Source organism: Oncorhynchus masou, chromosome 13, assembly GCF_036934945.1.
Source record: "Oncorhynchus masou masou isolate Uvic2021 chromosome 13, UVic_Omas_1.1, whole genome shotgun sequence".
Taxonomy (NCBI): Eukaryota; Metazoa; Chordata; class Actinopteri; order Salmoniformes; family Salmonidae; genus Oncorhynchus; species Oncorhynchus masou.
In genome coordinates this window covers 88613376-88638808 of record NC_088224.1, presented here as the reverse complement: position 1 = coordinate 88638808, position 25433 = coordinate 88613376, and the positions used below count along the sequence as shown (strand labels likewise).

The 25433-nt window shown below is 44.6% G+C and overlaps 2 protein-coding genes across 2 annotated transcripts; both read right to left on the bottom strand.

Annotated features, from left to right (window-relative positions):
• Positions 1 to 734: 734 nt before the first annotated feature.
• On the bottom strand, positions 735 to 5334 carry LOC135553184 (extracellular calcium-sensing receptor-like). Its single transcript, XM_064985352.1, has 9 exons — positions 5123 to 5334; positions 4420 to 4714; positions 4150 to 4236; positions 3644 to 3910; positions 3017 to 3223; positions 2594 to 2866; positions 2165 to 2392; positions 1741 to 1864; positions 735 to 1648 (listed from the first exon to the last, which is right to left on the bottom strand). Exons 1-9 carry the CDS (start codon positions 5332 to 5334, stop codon positions 735 to 737), a joined length of 2607 nt encoding a protein of 868 aa, XP_064841424.1.
• A 10585-nt stretch (positions 5335 to 15919) lies between these two features.
• Positions 15920 to 24627, bottom strand: LOC135553185 (extracellular calcium-sensing receptor-like). The gene is made up of 9 exons (XM_064985353.1): positions 24410 to 24627; positions 23788 to 24076; positions 22893 to 22979; positions 22516 to 22707; positions 21751 to 22001; positions 21465 to 21675; positions 21080 to 21280; positions 20664 to 20787; positions 15920 to 16818 (listed from the first exon to the last, which is right to left on the bottom strand). Exons 1-9 carry the CDS (start codon positions 24625 to 24627, stop codon positions 15920 to 15922), a joined length of 2472 nt encoding a protein of 823 aa, XP_064841425.1.
• Positions 24628 to 25433: the final 806 nt, after the last annotated feature.

Sequence of the window (25433 nt, the reverse complement as noted above, 5' to 3'; positions counted from 1 at the left end):
GAATGAGTGTGGCAGCAGATCCTTTAGAAGCAACAGGTATGTTATGCTGTTCCACACGATGTGATGATTCAATCGAAAGCCTTTCGATGCAGAAACCCACTCATCGGGGATAACCTATACCTTAGAAGATTAAAGCCACACACATAGACAAAATAAATAAATCAAAAACCTACTAAACAGCCCAAGGAAATAAATAATTTATTATGTGATTAATATTTACACAACATCTTACAGAACGTTAAATTATAATCAATAACATGCTACTACACATCACTAGAGTGCTAACAAAACAATAAAATCTATTTGATTTGATTTATAGCCACCAAAGTTCAAACAGAAGTGGAAACTAAAAGGAGCTACTTCAAACTATTTGAGACTATCAAACTCTGGTTACTATACATGTCTCCTTTCCTTTCTTTGCATGACAGTGTGAAGCAAATCCCTAGCAGGCATAGTACCTCCACCTAGTGTTCATATTTCAGATCAGCGCAGAGGACATGAAGAAGACAAGGAGAGGAATCCACTGTAAACTGTTGTTATGTTATTGAGCCTATGGGAGAATCTCAATGTAATTCCTGTGATTCCTCGTGTCCTCTCTCCTCTGTCTCCTTTTCAAAACCCAATGAATGAGAAGGTTAGATATCCCACCCCTCCAAACCTTCTCATCTAATGGGTTTTGAGAAGAAGGTGAGGAGAGAGGACATGAAGAATCAAAGAAATTGAATGAAGACTCCCTATGTCTTGGTTGAGGCCCGGCCCATCAGAGCCTTCTTGGTGTTCCTCTCTGGCCTCAGCAGGATGATGTAACACTTTGGGCCGAACAGAGACACCAGGAGGCCAAAGCTGGATGCTAAGATGGCGAATATCTCCACAGCGTCTGCATACTTCCCAGGAGAGCTGATGTAGGCAGGGACGAAAGAGATCCACACAGCACAGAAGATCAGCATGCTGAAGGTGATGAACTTGGCCTCGTTGAAGTTGTCTGGAAGATTCCTGGCCAGGAAAGCCAAGAGGAAGCTAAGGAACGCCAGGAGGCCAATGTAGCCTAACAACGCTCCGAACCCTGCTACCGACCCCACCACACACTCATATACAATCTTATCAATATGGTAGCGTGTGTTTTTGTGTGGAGTTGGAGAGGCTGAAACCAGCCAGGCTGTGCAGATAGCAGCCTGGAATGAGGTGAGAACCAGGACTGTTCCTCTCTGCTGCCCAGCACCAAACCACTTCAGGCTGGCATTGCCCCCGGGCTTAGAGGTCCTGAACACAGCCAGCACCACCATTGTCTTCACCAGTATACAGGAGACACAGAGAACAAAGCTGATACCAAATGCTGCATGCCTCAGCTGACACGTCCACAGCCGGGGCCGGCCAATGAACAGCAGCGAGCACAGGAAGCAGAGTTTGAGTGAAAGCAGAAGCAGGAAGCTGAGCTCAGAGTTGTTGGCCTTGACAACAGGTGTGTTCCGGTAGCGGGTGAAGATTCCGAGGACCACTGCACAGATGAGGGCTCCTAGCAACGAGGCGGTCATCAAGGAGATGCCCAGGGATTCCTGGTAGGAGAGGAACTCAACCCCCTTAGGGATGCAGAGGTCACGCTCCGGGCTGGACCAGAAGTCCTCTGGACATCTCGAGCACTCGGCCGAGTCTGACAGAAAAACAGACAAAGAATATGTGGAAAACCTTTTCTACAGCCCCAAACCACCCTCAAATTCTTTAAATGATATTAATTTCACTGACCTGTGGTGTTGCTGACCTCTCCCTCAGCACAGGAGATGCAGTCGAAGCAGCAGACAGGCTCCCCCTTCTTCCTGGCTACACGGGTGCCTGGGGGACAGCTCTCACTGCACACTGATCGTGGAGGCTATAAGGACGAAGGACGAGGGGTCATTTATCCTTTATTTAAATAGGCGAGTCAGTTAAAGAACAAATTCTTATTGACACTGACATCCTAGGAGGGAGAATGTAAGACTTTTATACGCCCATATTTACACACACATATTTACACACCCATATTTACACACCCATATTTACACACCCATATTTACACACCCATATTTACACACCCATATTTAATGATCCTTTGCCCTCCACTGGTAAATCTTTACACTGTTTCTGTTGCAGTAGTGAAATATGCTATATAACTGTATCATTTATATAAAACCTTTTTTGACTCAAAGTTCCAGAAAATTCTGTCCTCGTCCAGTGTGAGCTCTTGTCCTGCTGGGGCTGATTCGTCGATCACACCCACATTCTCCACCTGCACGCTCCCGTCCTGGAGCCACGCCCAGTTCATGATATCATAGATGGCCAAGGCGTCCCCGTTGTCATCGAAAGAAACGCGATCGCCAAACCCTGTGGTGAAGTTAACCCTCGCCAGGTAATAGACCAGCTGGTCAGAGGAGGGGGATGGAGGGATGGAGAGAACAGAGGGAAGAGAGGAAAGAGGAGGAGATTATGTAGACAAAAGACAGCATGAAGTCAGATAACCTTGACTAATAAAACAGGAAACAGAAGTAAACAGTTGGCAAAATGTACGTCTGCATCTGTGTGTGTGTGTGTGTACGTGTGCGTGTGTGTGAATGTATCCCACCTGCCAGTGCTCCAGTCTCTCTAGGCTGGCACAGCGGTTCCCACTGAAAGGTCCTCTCCCTGGCACACACTGCAGAAGGTCATGTAGGGCATGGGCCAGGGCGTACACTGCCTTATACACGTTATACTCCGGCCTGAGCTCAGACACATCCCCATAGTTGGTCTCCACATCCCTCAGGTCCTCCTGACCTGTACATACATCACCCCCAGCCTCCACCCAACCTGCTGGGGGCTCCAACCTGCACCCAAACACAGCCTCCCAGAACTGTCTCACCTTATCAGAACAGAGAAAGGAAATGTTATAGATGAACACTTGTTTTTTCTATATTGTAGAATTTATGGGCAAAGTAGCCCTTTAAATGTTTTAAACATAATGTATGAAGTAATTAAATACATTGTTGGAGTTAAAAGACAACTACTTCACCATGTTGTTTCCAGGGTTATTGTCAGGTTGGTCGTTGGGGCGGATGCTAAGCAGGAAGTCCCTGAGGCCGGGAATCTCTCCACGACGGATGGCAATACCCAGGGTACCCCCCAGGTAGGGCATGAGACGGGGGGTGTGAAACACAGAGGAGGAGGTCCAGGCTTCACTGGCGATCCACTGGAGGCCCTTCACATTCTGCAACACCACCTTGTAAAACATGTTTTATACTTAATAATCTTGGCATCAAGAACAACATAATGGTAATATGCTGTAACACTTTTATACACTGTTGTTTGTGAGAGTAACATCCTTCAGCTGTTATGGCTGTAATAATGTCTGTAGAATGCGTTTGATGATAAAACATACTTACTAATACTGTGATGTGTGGTTGTCCCCCCCTAGATATCTTAGGATGGATGCACTAACTGTCCAGGGACACCGATATGTAAAATATATGCACACATCACTGACTGTGATGTCTTTGGATAAAAGCATCTGCTAAATGGTATTACTGATATTATTATTATGATGTGTACATTTCTCTGGATTAGAGTCTCTGATACTAAAATGTGAATGTATTGTAAGAGTCATTGTAAATCAACTGTCAAGATAAAATCATCTCTGAACCTCATCCACCAGAGGGAGCAGGTAGGCCTCGTTGGAGAACACCACCACCACACGAGCAGAGGAGCTCTTGATCTCTCCCACAATCCTCTGCAGCTCTGTGGGGCGGTTGTCTTTGGGCAGGACCTGGGAATAGGCCACACAGCCCCCTGACTCGGCCAGGCTTGAGTGGAAGGACCGGGCAGCATGAAATCCGTAGTCATCGTCACTGAACAGAAGTCCCACCCAGGTCCAACCCAACCGACGTAGGATCTGGATCATGGCTCGCACCTGAGATCACATCAACAGAGATTAGACATGACTGGTGTTTTTACAGAGACTGGAGAGAATAGAGAGATCAACATAAACTACATACATTTTTTTGTCACCTGAAATTTAATCTTTAAAAAAAATGATTTAACGTTTTTTTAATTGTAATGCCATTACACAGTATGAAGTGTATATTGAGTTTACATGGGCGCTGACGGTTCACTGTGTAATTATGTCATTGTAGCCTTCTAGAGACAGACCTGGAAGGCATCACTGGGGATGGTTCTGAAGAAGGATGGGTATTTTCCCCGGTCGCTCAGACAGGAACACGTGGCGTAATGACTCACCTGAGGGAGAGAAATATACAATGATTCATTTGTTATTCTTCAATGAATAAATATAATCTAAAGGTTTCACGCCTACGACATATTTAAGACCTAAACATGCTGTTTCTCACTCAAAGTGTGCTTTTGGAATAAAAGAAGGACATTTCCAATAGTATTATCATCTTTCTATTCTTTCTGATTTACCATGGGAACCCGGAACAGCCCTAGGACACTGGAGATGGCGATTGAGTGTGTGGACCCTGGGTCTCCCACAATCCCTAGCACCGGGGGTGACCCAGAACAAGTCTCATCCAATAGGAACTCTTCCTCTGTCCCACTGGCCAATGACATGGCAGCACGGAACGATACTCCCAGCTTCAGGCAGTTGTCGTAGAGCTGGTATCCGAGCTTGATGTTGGGCAGAAGGTCAGGGTCTCTGTTGATTTCATCTACTGCAAACGCCATAGTCTGGGCCTGCTGGAAACCAAAACTGTCAAAACTGACAGAGAAAACAAACATTCAATCAATTTGTAAATGTTTTAAATCGCTCTAGAGGTGTTGAAATCTGTGCACCTCTTATTAAGGGGTGTGTGTGAGAGAGTGCTGTCTTAAGGGGTTGAGAGGAAAAACAAGTTACTTTTGTCAAGGATAGATAATAAAATAGGTTAGTCTTTATAAAGGGAAATTTGCTTAGAAAACAATGGAATACACACAATTTATTCACATATATTTTGAAACCGCAATGTACTATTCACCAATGTAACAAGAACCCGGTACGTCTCCGGCACCAGGGTTGGTTAACACTGATCATAGTGAGGCTTCTTATAGTAGGGATGTCTATCTGTCCTTTTTAGGAGAGGTGCAGACACACATCCAGTCCAGTCCAGTCCAGTAGATGAATACTCACCCCTCACAGTAGAGCTGCTGGGGTTCTGATGTGAAAGACAGCTCAGGGAACACAGTGAAGTAGTGGACCTCAAACAGACCTCCCAGAATCACATCACCCTTCTGGTACATCCCATTCAGACTGAAATGCTCCCGCAGACGACAGGACGAGGAAGTGGATGAGGCAGAGGAGTCGTTCAATAGAAGGCTCAGAGATGACGAGTTCAGTATCATGACTATAGATAGGTAAAGGTTAATATATTGCCTGACCCTCATAGCTGTACTCTGTCTCTCCCCCTCTCTCTCTTGCTTACTCTCTCTCCCTCTCTTTTATAGTGTAGAGTTGGGGGGGGGTGGGCGTTGGGAGGGGAGGCAGGTTGGAGAGATTGCAGGGGTAGGGGAGGCAGGGGTTGGCTGGTAAAGGAGGGGAGTTCGGGGGGAGGGGGGCAAAGTTGCAGGTAGGAGATGAGACGTGGGAGTGTCAGAGAAAGACGATATGTGAACTGTTGCCACCCAAAGGGGAAACCATTGAAGAACAAATACCATTTCAAATACATATTCATGTTTATTTATTTTCGCTTTTGTACTTTGATTGTTAGCACATCGTTACAACACTGTATAGAGACATAATATGACATTTGAAATGTCTCTTTTCCTTTGGAACTTTTGTGATATGAATGTCAGATTTTTTATTTCACTTTTGTTTATTATCTATTTCACTTGCTTTGGCAAAGTGAACATATGATTCGCATGCCATTAAAACCCTTTGAATTTAACTGAACAAACTATTACACACCTCCAAGTTATTCCACCATGTGTCCTGTAGGTGAACTGTTTTTCTCCCTCTCCCTCTCCCTCTCCCTCTCCCTCTCCCTCTCCCTCTCCCTCTCCCTCTCCCTCTCCCTCTCCCTCTCCCTCTCCCTCTCCCTCTCTCTCCCTCTCCCTCTCCCTCTCCCTCTCCCTCTACATCCTACATGTCAATTGCAGGTCACACACCTGGCCACTGAGCCCCACACATTTTTATTGAGCTCCTCTGTGGACACACACACACACACACACACACACACACACACACACACACACACGCACACACGCACACACGCACACACGCACACACACACACACACACACACACACACACACACACACACACACACACACACACACACACACACACACACACACACACACCTCCATGTGTTCAATTTCCTTTTCTCTGATCTGTACTGGAAGCAGTTCTGCTGAACACCCTATACGTTGGCAACACTGTCTGTCTGCAACGGTCTGTCTGCACATCATGTCACAAATTCTCTGTAACTCTCTCTCACTGCAAAGAGTTTACTGTCATATCATTGCACAATGCAGATGTACAGAACGTAGGAAGCGCAACAGAGCATTAAATTCTATTAATAGTTTATCTTCTCACCCCTTACATTGTTAGTGGTCTTCATATTCAAACAATTTGATATTATTTAACTCGGTAATTTCCTACAGTTCAGCATTTAGAGTCATGAAAATCATCAGGCACTGCTCTACTTCTGTGTGGGTCCTAGTGATTGGCCTGTCCTGCTGTCAATCATCTGATTTTGTCACGCCCTGACCTTCGTTATCTTTGTTTTCTTTATTATTTTTGGTTAGGTCAGGGTGTGGCAAGGGTGGTTGGTTTAGTTGTTGTATTGTCTAGGTGCTTTTATCCTGTCTAGGGTTTTTGTATATCTATTAGGTTTTAGTATGTCTAGGTATATGTAGGTCTATGGTGGCCGGAATTGGTTCCCAATCAGAGGCAGCTGTTTATCGTTGTCTCTGATTGGGGATCCTATTTAGGTTGCCATTTTCCATGTTGGTTTTGTGGGTTATTATTCTATGTTTAGTTGCCTGTTTCGCACTAGTCATATTGCGTCAAAGTTCGTTTTGTTATTTTGTATAGTTTTGTTCAGTGTTGCATTCGTTTAAGAAAATAGAATGTACGCTTATCACGCTGCGCCTTGGTCTCCTCCTTATGACGAACGTGACAGATTTATACAGTGTAGCCGGTGTGATGAAGCTCAACTAACTGTCTGAGGTACATCACACAAGCCTCCTCTCTAGCATAAACCACAAATAATTCTCACCTTCTCACCCGCTCTAAGTCTATACCTCCTTTGGCCACTTGCAGGTCACACACACTAGTCCTTGGCTTTGTCCACAATGCGGAAACAGTCATTGGGATCCCCCCCCCTGCTACAGTTTGCTGTCCGCACCTGCCCGCCCTCCAAGCATCACTACTCTGGAAGGTTCTGACTTAGAATATATGGACAACTACAAATACCTAGGTGTCTGGTTAGAGTGTAAACTCTTCTTCTAGACTCACATTAAGCATCTCCAATCCAAAATAAAATCTAGAATCGGCTTCCTATTTCGCAACAAAGCATCCTTCACTCATGTTGCCAAACATACAGTACCCTCATAAAACTGACTATCCTACCGATCCTTGACTTCGGCGATTTAATTTACAAAATAGCCTCCAACACTCTACTCAGCAAACTGGATGCATTCTATCTCAGTGCCATCCGTTTCATCACCAGAGCCCCATATACCACCCACCACTGCCACCTGTATGCACTTGTTGGCTGGCCCTTGTTACATATTCATCGCCAAACCCACTGGCTCCAGGCCATCTGTAAGTCTTTGCTAGGTAAAGCCCCGCCTTACCTCAGCTCACTGGTCTCTATAGCAGCACCCACCCGTAGCACGCGCTCCAGCAGGTATATTTCACTGGTCATCCCAAAGCCAATACCCCCTTTGGCCACCTTTCCTTCCAGTTCTCTGCTGCCAATGACTGGATTGAATTGCAAAAATCACTGAAGCTGGGTACTTATATCTCCCACACTAACTTTAAGTATCAGCTGTCAGAGCAGCTTACCGATCACTGTACGTGTACACAACCCATCTGTAAATATCACACTCAACTCATCCCCATATTGTTCTTTTTATGTTGCTATTTTGCACCCCAGTATCCACACTGGCACATCATCATCTGCACATCCATCACTTCAGTGTTAATGCTAAATTTAAATGATTTTGCCACTCTGGACTATTTTTTGCCTTACCTCCCAAACCTTACTATATTTGCACACACGGTGCATCGATTTTTCTATTGTGTTTTTGACTGTAAGTTTGTCTATCCCATTTGTAAATCTGTGTTGTTGTTTTTTCGCACTGGTTTGCTTTATCTTGGCCAGATCGCGGTTGTAAATGAGAACTTGTTCTCAACTGGCCTACCAGGTTAATGGTGAAATAAAAATAAATAAATTCTCAGTTCCATCTCCTATTTGCATGGAGCAACAGTGGACTGGGGCTGCAGCTAGGTCTGGGGCGAGGGTTGAGGCTGGGGCTAGGGTTTGGGCTGAAGCTGGGGCTAGGGTTTGGGCTGGAGCTGGGGCTAGGGCTAGGGTTGGGGCTGGGGCTGGGTTGGGGATGGATTGGGGGTTGGGGCTAGGAATGGGGCTGGGGCTGGGTGGGGTCTGGGGCATGGGGCTGGGTTGGGGCTGAGGGTTGGGGCTGGGACTAGGGTTGGGGCTCAGGCTAGGGTTGGGGCTAGGGTGTGGGAGTCTGGGTGATGGTGAGCTGCCTGTGTTTCAGTCTGAGGGGGATGTAGTGATAGGTGGTCTGATCTGTCCACTACCTGGCCCTGGAGCCAGAGCACAGCTATAAGACAAGGCCTCAGCACACACAGTGCAATGGGTGAGTGAGCGTATGGTAATGCTTGAAATCATGATTTAGCAACAATTATTGCGACTGAATGTTATTTTCTCTCCTAGAGCACGGAATGAATATATTGCCTTACAATTTTCCTGCTGTTCTTTACCTATCTCTCCACCTCCCTCTGTAGTTTTGACCACAGAGTCTTCCGTTGGATGATTACCAAGGTGTTTGCGGTGGATGAGATGAACCGTAACTCACCTTTACTACCAGGTGTGAGGCTGGGTTACAGAATCCTGGACAGCTGTGACCACGTCCACAGCAGCCTGAGAGGGGTGCTATCCATGGTCACTGGGAGGAGGACTGAGGAGAACATAGAGGAGGGGGTGGAGAAGAACATGCGTGGGTGCCTAGCCTCCTCCACTTGTACATTTCTTGTACATGCGGAGGTTCCCAGTCCGGAGCCTCCTGCGAGGGTTCCCAGTCTGAAGCCTCCTGCGAGGGTTCCCAGTCCGGAGTCCCCGGCGACAATCCACGGTCCGGTTCCTCCTGCAACGATCCAAGGTCTGGAGCCTCCGGCGACGATCCACGGTCCGGAGTCTCCGGCAACGACCTACCGGGGAACAGTGCGTTTAATTGCCTTGTTCAGGGGCAGAACGACAGATTTTTACCTTGTCAGCTCAGGGATTCAATCCAGCAGCATTTCGGTTACTGGCCCAACACTCTAACCACTAGGCTACCTGCAGTATACCATTGCTCAGGAGAAGTGTAACACCAGCACGTATTTTTACACTGATAGGAACGATGTGTGCTTGGGGTTGTGTGTGTGCGTGTGTAAATACGATTATTAATCTATTTCTAGTCATATTTAATCGTCCTTCTACGTTAAGTGTTGGTACTGCATACCTCCCTCTCTTTTCCCATCAGTTGTAACACGAATGGAGGAGGCTGAATCTCAGCAATCAGTTTTCCATCAGCTCTTACACCACCTGAAGAGGCTAAATCTCACCAATCAGTTTGATGACAACGGGAAGCCCCTTCCTTTCTATGATGTTATTAACTGGCAGAAGGTCAGCAGTGGATATATAAAGTTCCAGAAGGTAGGAAGCTATGATGCTCTGCCCTCCCTCAGCCAACAGCTGCAGATAGAAGACAGCGCTATCGTGTGGACAGGAGGGCAATCACAGGTGGGTTGTAGTAGAAGTGGTGGTGTCAAATAGGGTGATGTTTCCATTTCAGCAACATTTATTATTCTGTTTTCCTTATCTGAATTAAACTTTCCGCAAATAAGACTTAACCTCTAGCGTCGGGGAATCCCGTATCCGGAAGCGTAATCATAGCCTCAAGCTAATTAGCATAACGCAACGTTAACTATTCATGAAAATTGCAAATTAAATTAAATAAATATATTGGCTCACAAGCTTAGCCTTTTGTTAACAACACTGTCATCTCAGATTTTCAAAATATGCTTTTCAACCATAGCTACACAAGCATTTGTGTAAGAGTATTGCTAGCTAGCATAGCATTAAGCCTAGCATTCAGCAGGCAAAATTTTCACAAAAACAAGAAAAGCATTCAAATAAAATAATTTACCTTTGAAGAACTTCGGATGTTTTCAATGAGGAGACTCTCAGTTAGATAGAAAATGTTCAGTTTTTCCAAAAAGATTATTTGTGTAGGAGAAATCGCTCTGTTTTGTTCATCACGTTTGGCTAAGAAAAAAAAACAAAAATTCAGTCATTACAACGCCAAACTTTTTTCCAAATTAACTCCATAATATCGACAGAAACATGGCAAACGTTGTTTAGAATCAATCCTCAAGGTGTTTTTCACATATCTATTTGATGAGAAATCATTCGTGGCAGTTGCCTTTCTCCTCTGAACCAAATGAAAAGTGGACGCAGCTGGAGATTGCGCAATAATTTCGACGGCGGACACCAAGCGGACACCTGGTAAATGTAGTCTCTTATGGTCAATCTTCCAATGATATGCTTACAAATACGTCACAATGCTGCAGACACCTTGGGGAAATGACAGAAAGTGTAGGCTCATTCCTGGCGCATTCACAGCCATATAAGGAGACATTGGAACACAGCGCATTCAAAATCTGGGGCATTTCCTGTATGAAATTTCATCTTGGTGTCGCCTGCAGCATTAGTTCTGTGGCACTCACAGATAATATCTTTGCAGTTTTGGAAACGTCTGAGTGTTTTCTTTCCAAAGCCGTCAATTATATGCATAGTCGAGCATCTTTTTGTGACAAAATATCTTGTTTAAAACGGGAACGTTTTTTTAATCCAAAAATTAAAAGAGCGCCCCCTATATCGAAGAAGTTAAGTAGCCCTATTTTGAGATGTGAGGTATCACAATCTCTTTCAATAATTGCATTAATGGAGGAGGTCTTTATTCCAGTGAGATTGCTAAGGCGAACACAGCCATGTTTAGTTTTGCCCAACCTAGGTCGAGGCATAGACACGGTCTCAGTGGGGATAGCTGAGCTGACTACACTGACGATGCTAGTGGCAGACTCCACTAAGCTGGCAGGCTGGCTAACTGCACCCTATTTCATTGTGGAGCTAGGGGAGTTAGAGCCCTGTCTATGTTCGTAGATAAGATGAGAGCACCCCTCCAGCTTGGATGGAGTCTGTCACTCCTCAACAGGCCAGGCTTGGTCCTGTTTGTGGGTGCATCCCAGAATCTATAAATTCCCAATTATCTACAAATTCTATCTTTTGGGAGGGGCAGAAAACAGTTTTCAACCAGCGATTGAGTTGTGAGACTCTGCTGTAGAGCTCATCACTCCCCCTAACTGGGAGGGGGCCAGAGACAATTACTCGATGCGACACATCTTTCTAGCTGATTTACACGCGGAAGCTATGTTGCGCTTGGTGACCTCTGACTGTTTCATCCAAACATCGTTGGTGCCGACGTGAATAACAATATCTCTATACTCTCTACACTCACCAGTTTTAGCCTTAGTCAGCACCATCTTCAGATTAGCCTCAACGTTGGTAGCCCTGCCCCCTGGTAAACAGTGTATGATCACTGGATGATTCATTTTAAGTCTAATACTGCGGGTAATGGAGTCGCCAATGACTAGGGTTTTCAATTTGTCCGAGCTAATGGTGGGAAGCTTCGGAGTCTCAGACCCCGTAACGGGAGGTGTAGAGACCAGAGAAGGCTGGGCCTCAGACTAGAATTCGCTGCTTAATGGGGAAACGGGTTGAACATTTCTGTCGGCTGAATGAGCAACACCTACAGCATTTCCCTCCAGAAGATTTGAGAAAGTTGTCCGGCTGCGGGGACCTTGCGAGGGGATTTATACTAACGTTACTATCTGTACTTACGGGTGGCACAGACGCTGTTTCATCATTTCCAACACTGAAATTACACTTGCCTAACGATTGCGTCTGAAGCTGGGCTTGCAGCACAGCTATCCTCACCGTGAGGCGATCATTCTCAAATCAAATCAAATCAAATGTTATTTGTCACATACACATGGTTAGCAGATGTTAATGATATAGAGTATAGTATATACGTATACATATGAGATGAATAATGTAGGGTATGTAAACATTATATTAGGTAGCATTGTTTAAAGTGGCTAGTGATATATTTTACATAATTTCCCATCAATTCCCATTATTAAAGTGGCTGGAGTTGAGTCAGTGTGTTGCCAGCAGCCACTCAATGTTAGTGATGACTATTTAACAGTCTGATGGCCTTGAGATAGAAGCTGTTTTTCAGTCTCTCGGTCCCAGCTTTGATGCTCCTGTACTGACCTCGCCTTCCAGATGATAGCGGGGTGAACAGGCAGTGGCTCGGGTGGTTGTTGTCCTTGATGATCTTTATGGCCTTCCTGTAACATCGGGTGGTGTAGGTGTCCTGGAGGTCAGGTAGTTTGCCCCCGGTGATGCGTTGTGCAGACCTCACTACCCTCTGGAGAGCCTTACGGTTGTGGGCAGAGCAGTTGCCGTACCAGGCGGTGATACAGCCCGCCAGGATGCTCTCGATTGTGCATCTGTAGAAGTTTGTGAGTGTTTTTGGTGACAAGCCGAGTTTTTCAGCCTCCTGAGGTTGAAGAGGCGCTGCTGCGCCTTCTTCACGATGCTGTCTGTGTGGACCAATTCAGTTTGTCTGTGATGTGTATGCCGAGGAACTTAAAACGTACTACCCTCTCCACTACTGTTCCATCGATGTGGATAGGGGGGTGAACCCTCTGCTGTTTCCTGAAGTCCACAATCGTCTCCTTAGTTTTGTTGACGTTGAGTGTGAGGTTATTTTCCTGACACCACACTCCGAGGGCCCTCACCTCCTCCCTGTAGGCCGTCTCGTCGTTGTTGGTAATCAGACCTACCACTGTTGTGTCGTCCGCAAACTTGATGATTGAGTTGGAGGCGTGCGTGGCCACGCAGTCGTGGGTGAACAGGGAGTACAGGAGAGGGCTCAGAACGCACCCTTGTGGGGCCCCAGTGTTGAGGATCAGCGGGGTGGAGATGTTGTTGCCTACCCTCACCACCTTGGGGCGGCCCGTCAGGAAGTCCAGTACCCAGTTGCACAGGGCGGGGTCGAGACCCAGGTTCTCGAGCTTGATGACGAGCTTGGAGGGTACTATGGTGTTAAATGCCGAGCTGGAGTCGATGAACAGCATTCTCACATAGGTATTCCTCCTGTATTATGAGTACAGCGAATGCAATTAGAAGGCATCATGTTAATGTTACTACTTAGCTTCGGCTGTTGGAGGTCCTGACGAACCACGTCCACATAAAACGTCCGGAGTGACAAAGTTTAATTTAAAAAAGTTGAGTGAGGGAAAAACTAAAAATATAAATGGTAAAAAAAGTTACAACCGTAAAGTTGTCAGGTAGCACAGTAAGGTTGGCAACAAAATGCACAGCAGCATGTAAACAAGTCTGCAAGTTGTGAGAGGAAATGACAAACCTTGTACTACCCTGAGGACATGTGTAGATGGGTTCTAACTGGCACTATATGGGTTCTAACTGTGCAGTGTGAGTCTCCTTTGTCCCTGCCTACGTCAGCTCTCCTGGGAAGCACACTGTAGCTGTGGAGATATTCACCATCTTATCCTCTAGTTTTATCCTTTAGTCCTCTAGTCTGCTGCTGTGCATCTTTGCCCCTAAATGTTACATAATCTTAGTGAGACCAGAGAGGAACACTAGAAAGGGATGACATGGTAACACCAGGCTGAGACCAGAGAGGAACACTAAGAAAGGGTTAATGTGGTAACACCAGGCCTAATAGTCCTCTTGGCCCTTGCAGTCTAGTCCTCTTGGCCTGCTGGCTCTAAACAGTACTTCTCTTACAGTCTAGCCCTCTTGGCCTGCTGGCTCTATACAGTATTTCCCCCAAAGTAAAAATAAATAAATATCCATTAATAGAATGTGAATACTCTGTGCCCTAATTTTTATATTTTTGATGAGGTTTTGATATTTTTGTATCCCAAGTGCATCAATTAATTAGAGTAACAACAATAAATCCAGATGAATAAATATACATTTTATTTTTGTAACTCCTTATTTGCAAGCAACAAGTTTCTACTCAAAGGTTGCAGAGGTGGAAGATACACATTGTTAAACAACATTTTCAATATAGTTTACTAAACACTAGGAACAAATTCCTGATATTGAGTTGCCCCCCCTCCCATATTCCCTTCAGAACAGCCTCATTTCGTCGGGGCATGGACTCTACAAGGTGTCGAAAGCATTCCACAGGGATGCTGGCCCATGTTGACTCCAATGCTTCCCACAGAGGTGTCAAGTTGGTTGGATGCCCTTTGGGTGGTGGACCATTCTTGATACACACGGGAAACAGTTGAGTGTGAAAAACACAGCAGCTTTGCAGTTCTTGACACAAACCTAGCACCTACTACCATACCCCATTCAAAGGCACTTAAATCTTTTCACCCTCTGAATGACACACATATGCTGTAGAAAAGGCCCATGGAGTTGGTGGAAGAATCATTTAATTCACGGCCACTTACTCAGCTGGGCCAGGGGCACTTTAATTAGGTCAGGTGGAAATGTCAGACAGGTCTCAAATCATTGAAAGGAGGAAATCGCCATTGCCCGATCTCGCTGCTTTCTCTTCCTTAACTATGTTTAATCCAGAACTTATGTGCGTCCATGAATCCACGTAAATCCACCGAATCTTTTACTACCGAATCTGTTACCTTTTCATCTGAACTATCTGTTGCCATTGGAAGAGCGGGCTATCAATTATTGTTTATAGTTATTACCGCGGAGAGCGCGGCTTGGAGCTCACGCTGCAAGCCTATTGTGTAATGTAAATGGTCAATGATTAGGGCCCTGCAGATCATCACAGGCCAATTATGCCATCAATATATGGTTAATAGGTAATGAAATTACATGTGCACGTGAAGACAAACTTGAAAGGGTGAAATATGAAACGTCATTGTTTGCTGGAACTGATCAATTCTGATATCAAACTGATGGGGATTATAGTTTTAATAACCGATCACTGATTGAATTATTTGTATTAGTCTTCTCATGATTATGATGAATAGTTATGAGCTTAAATGACTCAAGGATGATTTCTGTTGATTTCTATTGAAATTAATTACCCAATTATGTTAAGAATGAATGATTGTTATAATTGGATCTTTGTGATTTATGAATTTGATTGGAGTCATGTTATGAATTTGATTGGATACATGTTATTCTGTTTCCTTTGTTATGAAGCACAGACTAGTAAATATACCACGTTATGGTTCAAGGAATTCCTGCCCCAGTCTCATCCATCCCTCGGTGACCTGACACGTTACCACCTGTTCACCTTCAATGTCAGTCATCCTACCTGTCCTGCTACCCACACAGATTCCACTAATCTTTCAAACACAATCCATGTCTCAAGGCTTAAAAATCATTCTTTAACCCGTCTCCTCTCCTTCATCTACACTGATTGAAGTAGATGTATCAAGTGACATCAATACCGGATCTTAGCTTTTACCTGGATTCAGATGGTTTGTCTATGTCATGGAAAGATCAGGTGTTGTTAATGTTTTGTATACTCAGTTCAGATTGTAGCCCATATGGGATAAACTGTACATTTTAAGTAACATGAGCACATAAGGAAAAATACATTTTGTATTACTCATTCACTACTTTTTATTCCCCATGAGATGTTGTTTAGTGTTCTTCTCTGGCTTCAGGAGGATGATGTAACATTTTGGAGCAAACAGACAGAACAGCAGCCCAAAGCTGGAGGCCAGGATGGCAAAGATCTCTACAGCTACTGTGTACTTCCCTGGAGAGCTGACGTAGGCAGGGATGAAGGAAATCCACACCGCACAGAAGATCAGCATGCTGAAGGTGATGAACTTGGCCTCATTAAAGTTGCCTGGCAGTTTCCGGGCCAGAAAAGCTAGGATGAAGCACAGACAGGCCAAGAGGCCGATGTATCCCAGAACGCACCAGAAGGCCAGTTGGGAGCCCACACTGCACTCCAGAATGATCTTAGAGCGTTGGTCCTGGATATTTTTGGAGGGGTAGGGAGGTGCAGCCATGAGCCAGGCAGCACAGATCAGCACCTGAACCAGGGTGCAGGAGAATATGATGACCCTCTGCTGTTTGGGCCCCAGCCACTTCATAATGTTGTTCCCAGGCCTGGCGGCAGTGAAAGCTGCCAGGACCACCAGAGTCTTGCCCAGGATGCAGGAGATGCAGAGGGAGAAGGTGATGCTGAAGGCGGTGTGGCGCAGCATGCAGGACCAGGAGGTGGGCTCCCCGATGAACATCAGCGCACACAGGAAGCACAGAGTCAGGGAGAGAAGGATAAAGAAACTCAGCTCAGAGTTGTTGACGCGGACGATGGGAGTGGTCCTGTGATGGAGGAAGACTGCCAGGATGGACACGGTCAGACAGGCGCCCACTACAGCGATCACCGTCAGGGCTATCCCCATTGCATCATGGGAAAGGAACTCCACCACTTTGGGGATGCACATTGTTCCATCAGCGTTTGACCAGTAGTCCTCGGGACATTCTGTGCAGTCTATAGAATCTACACAGAAAAACAAAGAGACAGAGCTTAGGAATTTTGGGTATGTGATGTGAAGTCTTGTGATATCCTACAGGTAAGTGACATTTGGAAGCAGATGTGGGACTGGTGTACAGATCATAAGTCTTAAAACACCAACAAGAGTAAATTGTCATAAATTCAAAACTATTTTTTTTATACAGAGAAATGTTAATACAGGGAAATGAAAAATATATTTTGTATACTATTGGTACACAGTGGCTAAGCTGAAAATGTTGACTAAATTTTCAACTTTGTGACAGAGCATTAGGCACAGAGAAGTAGATGTATGTACCCTAAAAAGATATGCAGTGTATTTGGGAATGGATTCAGATCCCTTGACTTTTTTTCACATTTTGTTACATTACAGCCTTTTTCTAAAATGTATTAAATTGTTGTTTTTTTCCACTCATTAATCTATAGACAATACCCTATAATGAGAAAGCAAAAACAGATTTGACAGTTTTGTGTATTAATAAAAAAATGCAGTAAAGTATTCACTATTCCCTTTACTCAGTACTTTGTTGAAGCACCTTTGGCAGGGATTACAGATTCAAGTTTTTTGGGGTATGGCGCTACAACCTTGGCACACCTGTTTTGGGGGAGTTTCTCCAATTCTTCTCTGCAGATCATCACAAGCCCATCAGGTTGGATGGGGAGTGTAGCTGCACAGCTATTTTCAGGTCTCTCAAGAGATGTTCGATGGGGTTCAAGTCCGGGCTCTGGCTGGGCAAGTCAAGGACATTCAGTGACTTGCGCCGAAGCCACTCCTGCGTTGCTTTGGCTGTGTGCTTAGGGTCGTTGTCCTGTTGGAAAGTGAACCATCATCCCAGTCTGTGGTCCTGAGAAGATCCTTTTAATGAGGAGTGGCTTCAGTCTGGCCACATAAAGGTCTGATTGGTGGATTGCTGGAGAGATGGTTGTCCTTCTGGAAGGTTCTCCAATCTCCACAGAGGAACTCTGGAGCTCTGTCAGAGAGACCATCAGGTTCTTGTTCACCACCCTGACCAAGGCCCTTCTTCCCCAATTGCTCAGTTTGGCCGAGAGGCCATTACTAGGAAGATTGTTGCTGGTTTCGAACTTATTCCATTTAAGAATGATGGAGACCACTGTGTTCTTGCGGACCAGAAATATTTTGGTACCCTTCCACAGATCTGTACCTCGACACGATCCTATCTCGGGGCTCCACGGGCAATTCCTTCAAACTCATGGCTAGTATTTTGCTCTGAAGTGCACTGTCAACTGTGGGACCATATACAGACAGGTGTGTGCCTTTCGAAATCATGTCCAATCATTTGAATTTACCACAGGGGGACTCCAGTCAAGTTGCATAAACATCTCAAGGATGATGAATGGATACATGATGCACCTGAGCTAAATTTTGAGTCTCATAGCACAGGGTCTGAATACTTATGTAAGTAAGGTATTTCTGTTTTAATTTGTCATTATGCGGTATTGTGTGTACATTGATGTGGAAACATTTTATATTTAATCCATTTTAGTATAAGGCTGTAACATAACAAAATGTGAAACAAGGGAAGGGACCTGAATACTTTCCAATTCCACTGCAGATATGGAACCAATCCAGATTTGGCCCCGGGCGGGGGGTGTGGGGGTGTGGCAGCCACTAGGACTAAGAATAACTCAAATGTAACTTCTTATTTAGCTTCCAGTCAATATCTCTATACAAAGTCCAGAGTCAATATTTCATATGCAATTGGAACTGAGTTGATAGGCCCATGGCATTTAAAAGTCAAACGTTAGTGCCATTATCGGCCATTTTAGGTCGTACCGGTATCAGGTTAGCTCAACCGCCATTTTCTCAGCCTCTGAGTATTTCAGAACAGTTGGATTGAATAACAAATCAAGTTCATATCAAGTGGATGAAATGTATCACATTTATCAACACACACTAGTGGCTATGGATGAAATTGATCCAAAAATTTGATAAAAACAAACATTGTTTTTTATTTTTTTATTTGACGATTAATGTGTGGAATGTTTTACATATATGCTTATTTTGGAGAATTTAAACAATTTTCTTGTGTTACTAACGGATAACCAAATAAAAAGTGTTACTGCTTGACAGACAGTGTCTCTTTGAAATCATTACCAATTTGGGGTAAATTGGGCCATTACCTGTTGGCACTATTAAACAAAAAATAACTTTTAGGCTACAGGAATAAGACGACTGGAGGAGGACGTGCTGCTGGACAACATCAGGCCCTTTCTGCCAGCATCAACACAACACACAGACAGGATGTGCATAGTTGCTAGATAGAATCCCCAAGCTGACAAGGTACAAATCTGTCATTCGGCCCCTGATCAAGACAGACTTGCCAAGTTAAAACCTCTTGATGCTATGGGGGCGCTATTTCATTTTTGGATAAAAAGACGTGCCCGTTTTAAGCGCAATATTTTGTCACAACAAGATGCTCGACTATGCATATAATTGATAGCTTTGGAAAGAAAACACTCTGACGTTTCCAGAACTGCAAAGATATTCTCTGTGGGTGCCCTAGAACGGGAGCTACAGGCAAAACCAAGATGAAACGGCATCCAGGAAACCAGCAGGATTTTTGAGGCTCCGTTTTCCATTGTCTCCTTATATGGCTGTGAATGCGAGAGGAATGAGCCTGCCCTTTCTGTCGTTTCCCCAAGGTGTCTGCAGCATTGTGACGTATTTGTAGGCATATCATTGGAAGATTGACCATAAGAGACTACATTTTCCAGGTGTCCGCCCGGTGTCCTCCGTCGAAATTGGTGCGTCTTTTTCAGCTGCTGGTATTTTTCCATGCGATTCTGAGGGGAAAGCAGGCTTCCACGAACTGCATATCAATGAAGAGATATGTGAAAAAACACCTTGAGGATTGATTCCAAACAACGTTTGCCATGTTTCGGTCGATTTTATGGAGTTAATTCGGAAAAAGTTTGACGTTTTGGTGACTGAATTTTCGGTTCGTTTCAGTAGCCAAATGTGATGTACAAAACGGAGCGATTTCTCCTACACAAAGACGCTTTCAGGAAAAACTGAACATTTGCTATGTAACTGAGAGTCTCCTCATTGAAAACATCTGAAAACATCTGTTTTTGTGAAAATGTTGCGTGCTAAATGCTACTCAAAATGCTAAGCTAGCTTAGCATACTCTTACACAAATTAGTGATTTGCTATGGTTCAAAAGCATATTTTGAAAATCTGAGATGACAGTGTTGTTAAGAAAAGGCTAAGCTTGAGAGCAGGCGCATTATTTTCATTTTATTTGCGATTTTCAGAAATCGTTAACGTTGCGTTATGCTAATGAGCCTGAGGCTTTATTCACGATCCCGGATCCGGGATGGGGAGTATAAAAAGGTTAAATTAAATTTAAAAAAAATAATGCACTCAACTGGATCTAGAGAGACTATATAAAATCTACTAAAAGGAAGTTGTTCTATTGATTAACATAAATCAGAGTCCTCACCTGTCTGATTACTAGTCTTCAGGTAAGTCATTATATTGATGAACATAAATCAGAGTCCTCACCTGTCTGATTACTAATCTACAGGTAAGTCATTATATTGATTAACATAAATCAGAGTCCTCACCTGTCTGATTACTAATCTACAGGTAAGTCATTATATTGATTAGGGTATATAAATCCTCACCTGTCTGATTACTACTCTACAGGTAAGTCATATATAGATTAGGGTAAATCAGAGTCCTCACCTGTCTGATTAATAATCTACAGGAAAGTCATTATATTGATTAACATAAATCAGAATCCTCACCTGTCTGATTACTAATCTACAGGTAAGTCATTATATTGATTAGGGTAAATCAGAGTCCTCACCTGTCTGATTACTAATCTTGCCGCTGTCACATGGTACACAGTCAAAGCAGCACAGAGGTTCCCCACGACGGACAGCCTTCCTGAATCCTGGAGCACAGTTGGCACTGCACATGGAGACCACCAGCTGAACACCACAGAGAGAACACTGATTAAGCTGGTTCACTGTGAACCAGTTGTATACATTTAGCATAAAATGTATTGTCTTCATGACTATTATTTTTAACTTGACACTATGTGACAGGGAGACACTGCAAGACCAACATGCATCTTACATTGGAATCACAGTATTTCATCCCAACCTATCCCATTCCACCTACTTACCTCCACCTCACCCTACAGAACGTCAACAGTTGGCATCTGATGTGGTTAAATACACAGTGTGAGCAGCTTGCCTTGCTCTGATGCCCCGCCCACACGATCTTCTCCTCCTGGATCACCAACTCCTTCCCAGAGGCCTTTGCTCCGTCGAACAGACCGACGTTGATGAACTCCATGTTCCCACCCGAGCCCCTCTGCCAGTTGATGATGTCATAGTACGGGATGGAATCCCCTTTCAGGTCAAAGTTCACCTCCTCCCCAGAAATGTAAAAGGCAAGTTCTTGTAGATAGTGCTGCAGCTTTGAAGAAACATTGCAAAATCAGGAAAAAATAATATATGTGATATTTTTTGCAGAGTGGTATGAAGCCCTATAGCTGTCAATTAGCATATGGATGTGCAGAGATGACAGATATTGAACAGGTACAGCAGATGATCTGTTGAATTACTTTTATAAACGGTCCAGATAGTTACAATACCTATACCTGCCAGGGGTGAACGTTGGTGCTGTGAGCGCAGGAGTGGTTGTGGAAGGGTCCTTCCCCAGCCTGGCAGTGGAGGAGGTTGTGCAGTGAGTGAGCGATGGCATACACAGCCTTGTACACATTATAGGCCACTCTGGGGCTGGAGGTGTTCATGTAGGCTGAGTGCTGCTCCAGAAGAGTCTCCTGCCCTGAGCAGGGGGGCATCAGGGTGCTGGAGGGGGACAGAGAGGGAGAGCAGCCGTACAGAGCCTCCCACAGCTGCTGCACCAGGGGGTTAGAGGGGTACCTGCGGGGGTTCACCATCTGCAGGTAGTCCCGGAGCCCTGGGATTTGTCCCTGCCTGATCCCAAAGCCGATGGTGCCCCCCAGGTAGGGGAAGTACTCGCTGGTGGTGAAGAGAGAGGCAGTGACCCAGGCCTCGCTGGCCACCCACTGGATCCCTGTGATGTTCTGTGCCATGTAGTCCTTCAGGAAGGGGGTCATTTCCCCCTCGGCAGAGAACACCACCACTACCCGCGCTGTGGAGCTACGCATGACCTAGAGAGAAGAGAGCGAGAGGGGAGAGATGAGAAAATAATGGAGGGTAAAGGTGGGAAAGATGGAGGCAGAAGAGGAGAGAGGAAGGAGAGAGGAAGAGACAGGGTGGGGAGACAGAGAAGACAGGGAGAGATGGAGGCAGAAGAGGAGAGAGGAAGAGAGGGAGGAGAGGGTGGAGGCAGGGAGAAGGAGCGGAAGGAGAGAGAAGGAGACAGGGTGGGGAGAGGAGAAAGGAAGGAGAGAGGAGGAGACAGAGTGGGGAGACAGAGAAGACAGGGAGAGATGGAGGCAGAAGAGGAGAGAGGAAGGAGAGAGGAGGAGACAGGGTGGGGAGAGAGAGAAGACAGGGAGAGATGGAGGCAGAAGAGGAGAGAGGAAGGAGAGAGGAGGAGACAGGGTGGGGAGAGAGAGAAGACAGGGAGAGATATAACCTTTAATTTTGTATAGTACTAGTTTTTTTTTTTAAATATGCAAGACGTCAGGGACAAAACAGTCTCTCTCCCTCTCTTCATACCTCTATGATCTCCAGGGCCCTCTGCTGATTGTAGAGCAGAGGGATCATCTCCTGGTAGGCCACACACACCCCCGTCCCCTTTAGCTCCCTCAGCAGCCCTTGTAGAGCAAAGTGCCCATATTCATGGTCCCCACGCACCACCCCCACCCAGCGCCAGTCATACCGTACCAGCAGCTGAGCCATAGCCTTCACCTGGGATAGAAGAAAGGGAAGATTAGACAGAAACTATGTTGTAACAGACCAGGAAGTGAACATACTCTGCTTCACTCCATTTAAGTTGACTACAAGGAGATCCACTTCAGAAATACTTCCTGAAGAATCCTGAGATTCATGAGATCATTGCCTAATCCTTTTTTTATTTAATTGCAGGACTTCACCTGGTAGTCATCGTTGGGGATTACTCTGAAGAAGGTGGGGTACTTCCTCCTGTCACCGAGGCACGCGCACGACGAGAAGTAGCTGATCTGAGGAAAGACGTTGTTAGTAAAACACTCATTCTTTCTACAACTCAGACACAAGAACACTCATTTGAAAAGTTTCTTTCCAAAACGCTATGTATACATTTTCAGAAATGTTGGTAAATTAGCTTTTATTGCTAATGAGCTTTTATTGCTGAAATGGTTAAAGAGATTCTTTTTTTACTATCTAATCATGGCACGGGGTTGTTTAATTATACATTTATTTGTTTAAAATCTATCAATTGATGGTTTCATTTCAGCGAGACAAATAATCATGTTTTTTTGCTAAATGATATACATCTGCCTCATGTTCAGAGAAATAAGTAGGACTTCTAGGTTTTACATAAGTAATATATATATAATCATAATCATAATAATTAAATACAGTAATATGAGATCTGTAAGTAAAACATTTACATTTTACAATTTAGTCATATAACAGATGCTCTTATCCAGACTTACAGTAAGTGCATTTATCTAGCTCAGTGAGACAATCACATATCACAGTCAAATAGACAGGATATGTACATTCCATTGCAGCTAAACAATGGCTATATAGTGTTTTTCGAATAAACACATTTTCTAAAATCTTTCAATAAAAAAATCTGAGAACAGTACACACACACACATGAATGTACCCATAAGCAATCACTTCTGTTTAACAGAAACACAAATCAGTTTATATAGCGTTTTTGGAAATGACCTCTTCATATACATATTTAAACACAGAGAACCAGAAAGGTTGTACAGAAAGTATCATGAGTGCAGTTGATCAATCAGTGAAATAATTGAAAGGTAAATAGTGGAGCCCTACCATGGGTATTTTAAAGGGCTGCAGGATTCTGGATACGACAATAGACTGAGCAGAACCGGATTCTCCGATAACAGCCAGCAGAGGAGAGGCACCAGAACACATGTTAGTGTGAGCCTGGCCCAGTCCATTCAACATTGCCAGAGCAGCCCTCTGCCCTGTCAGAGGATAGGCACACGAGTCAAAGATCTTGTAGCCCAGCGTGTGGTTGGGCAGCAGCTGCTCACTCTGGTTGATCTCCTCCACCGCCAGCCTCATGGTCTGAGCCCAGCGGAAAGCCCTCGGGTCAAACCTGAATACACAGAGAAAGTGAGAGATAGAGAGAGAGAGAGAGAGAGAGAGAGAGAGAGATGAGGAGGGGGAGGAAGAATGAGGAGAGAAAGATGAGGAGGAGAGGAAGGATAAGGAGAGAGAGCGAGAGAGGAGGAAGGAAGGATGAGGAGAGAGATGGGGAGGAGGGGAGGAAGGATGAGGAGAGAGAGTGAGAGAGATGAGGAGGGGAGGGGAGGAAAAAACAGAGGAGAAAGTGAAGATAAAAGTAGTCAAATAGAACTGGAAACTACACGAAGGAAAGAGGTTACAGATCAAATAGAGTATTACTGGTTAATTAACACTGAAAACTCACCCATTGCACCTGACGGCTGTTGGTTGGTAGGTGTAGTTGACGTCTGGCATCTCCTGGTTGTAGTGCAGTGGAAAAATACCCCCAATGACAAAGTCACCATCAGCCACAAACCCAGGATCAAATCCACTCAGCAGAACACACTCTGAGTCTGTGGCTAGGGTGGAGGATGGGCTGAGTATGAGGGAGGAAGATAGAGACCACAAGAACAGCAGAGACATCCTCACTCACACCTACCCCCTCTAACAGTCAGAGAGAGGGCAGGAGAGCAGTTATATATATGACCTGCCGTCTCTCTGCATCTCATCACTGACAAGACAAGCCCTGGATTGGACATCTGTTTAGAAGGCATATGACATCATCACATCAATACAAGTTTATACTGTACTATAAAAGGGTGTCTAGGCTGGGGATGAGGGTATGATTACAGTTTGTTTACCAAGCAACAGAGCCTTGCAAAAGTATTCATCCCCTTGGCATTTATCCTATTTGGTGGCATTACAACCTGTAATTTAAATGGATATTTTTTTAGATTTCATGTAATGGACATACACAAATTAGTCAAAATTGGTGAAGTGATATTAATTTAAATTAAATTAAAAACTGAAAAGTGGGTACATATGTTTTCACCCCCTTTGCTTTGAAGCCCCTAAATAAGATCTGGTGCAATCAATTATCTTTATAAGTCACATAATTAGTTCAATAAAAGTCCACCTATGTGCAATCTAAGTGTCACATGATCTGTCACATGATCTCGGTATATATACACCTGTTCTGAAAGGCCCCAGAGTCTGCAACACTACTAAGCAAGGGGCACCACCAAACAAGTGGCACTATGAAGACCAAGGAGCTCTCCAAACAGGTCAGGTACAACGTTGTGGAGAAGTATAGATCAGGGTTGGGTTATAAAAAAAAGATCAGAAACTTTGAACATCCCACGGAGCACCATTAAATCCATTATAAAAAATGGAAAGAATATGGCACCACAACAAACCTGCCAACTGAGGTCCGCCCACCAAAACCTACG

Bases quoted from the DNA above. Each gene is read 5' to 3' on its own strand.
- LOC135553185 (XM_064985353.1), bottom strand. From the start codon at position 24,627: ATGTCTCTGCTGTTCTTGTGGTCTCTATCTTCCTCCCTCATACTCAGC. The intron at 24,077-24,409 runs GTGAGTTTTCAG...CTGTGTATTCAG, and splicing joins ACAGCCGTCAGGTGCAATGG to GTTTGACCCGAGGGCTTTCC. The intron at 22,980-23,787 runs GTAGGGCTCCAC...GTCTTTCCTCAG, and splicing joins AGCCCTTTAAAATACCCATG to ATCAGCTACTTCTCGTCGTG.
- LOC135553184 (XM_064985352.1), bottom strand. From the start codon at position 5,334: ATGATACTGAACTCGTCATCTCTGAGCCTTCTATTGAACGACTCCTCT. The intron at 4,237-4,419 runs GTAAATCAGAAA...TCTCTCCCTCAG, and splicing joins GGCTGTTCCGGGTTCCCATG to GTGAGTCATTACGCCACGTG. The intron at 3,911-4,149 runs GTCTGTCTCTAG...ATGTGATCTCAG, and splicing joins TCCCCAGTGATGCCTTCCAG to GTGCGAGCCATGATCCAGAT.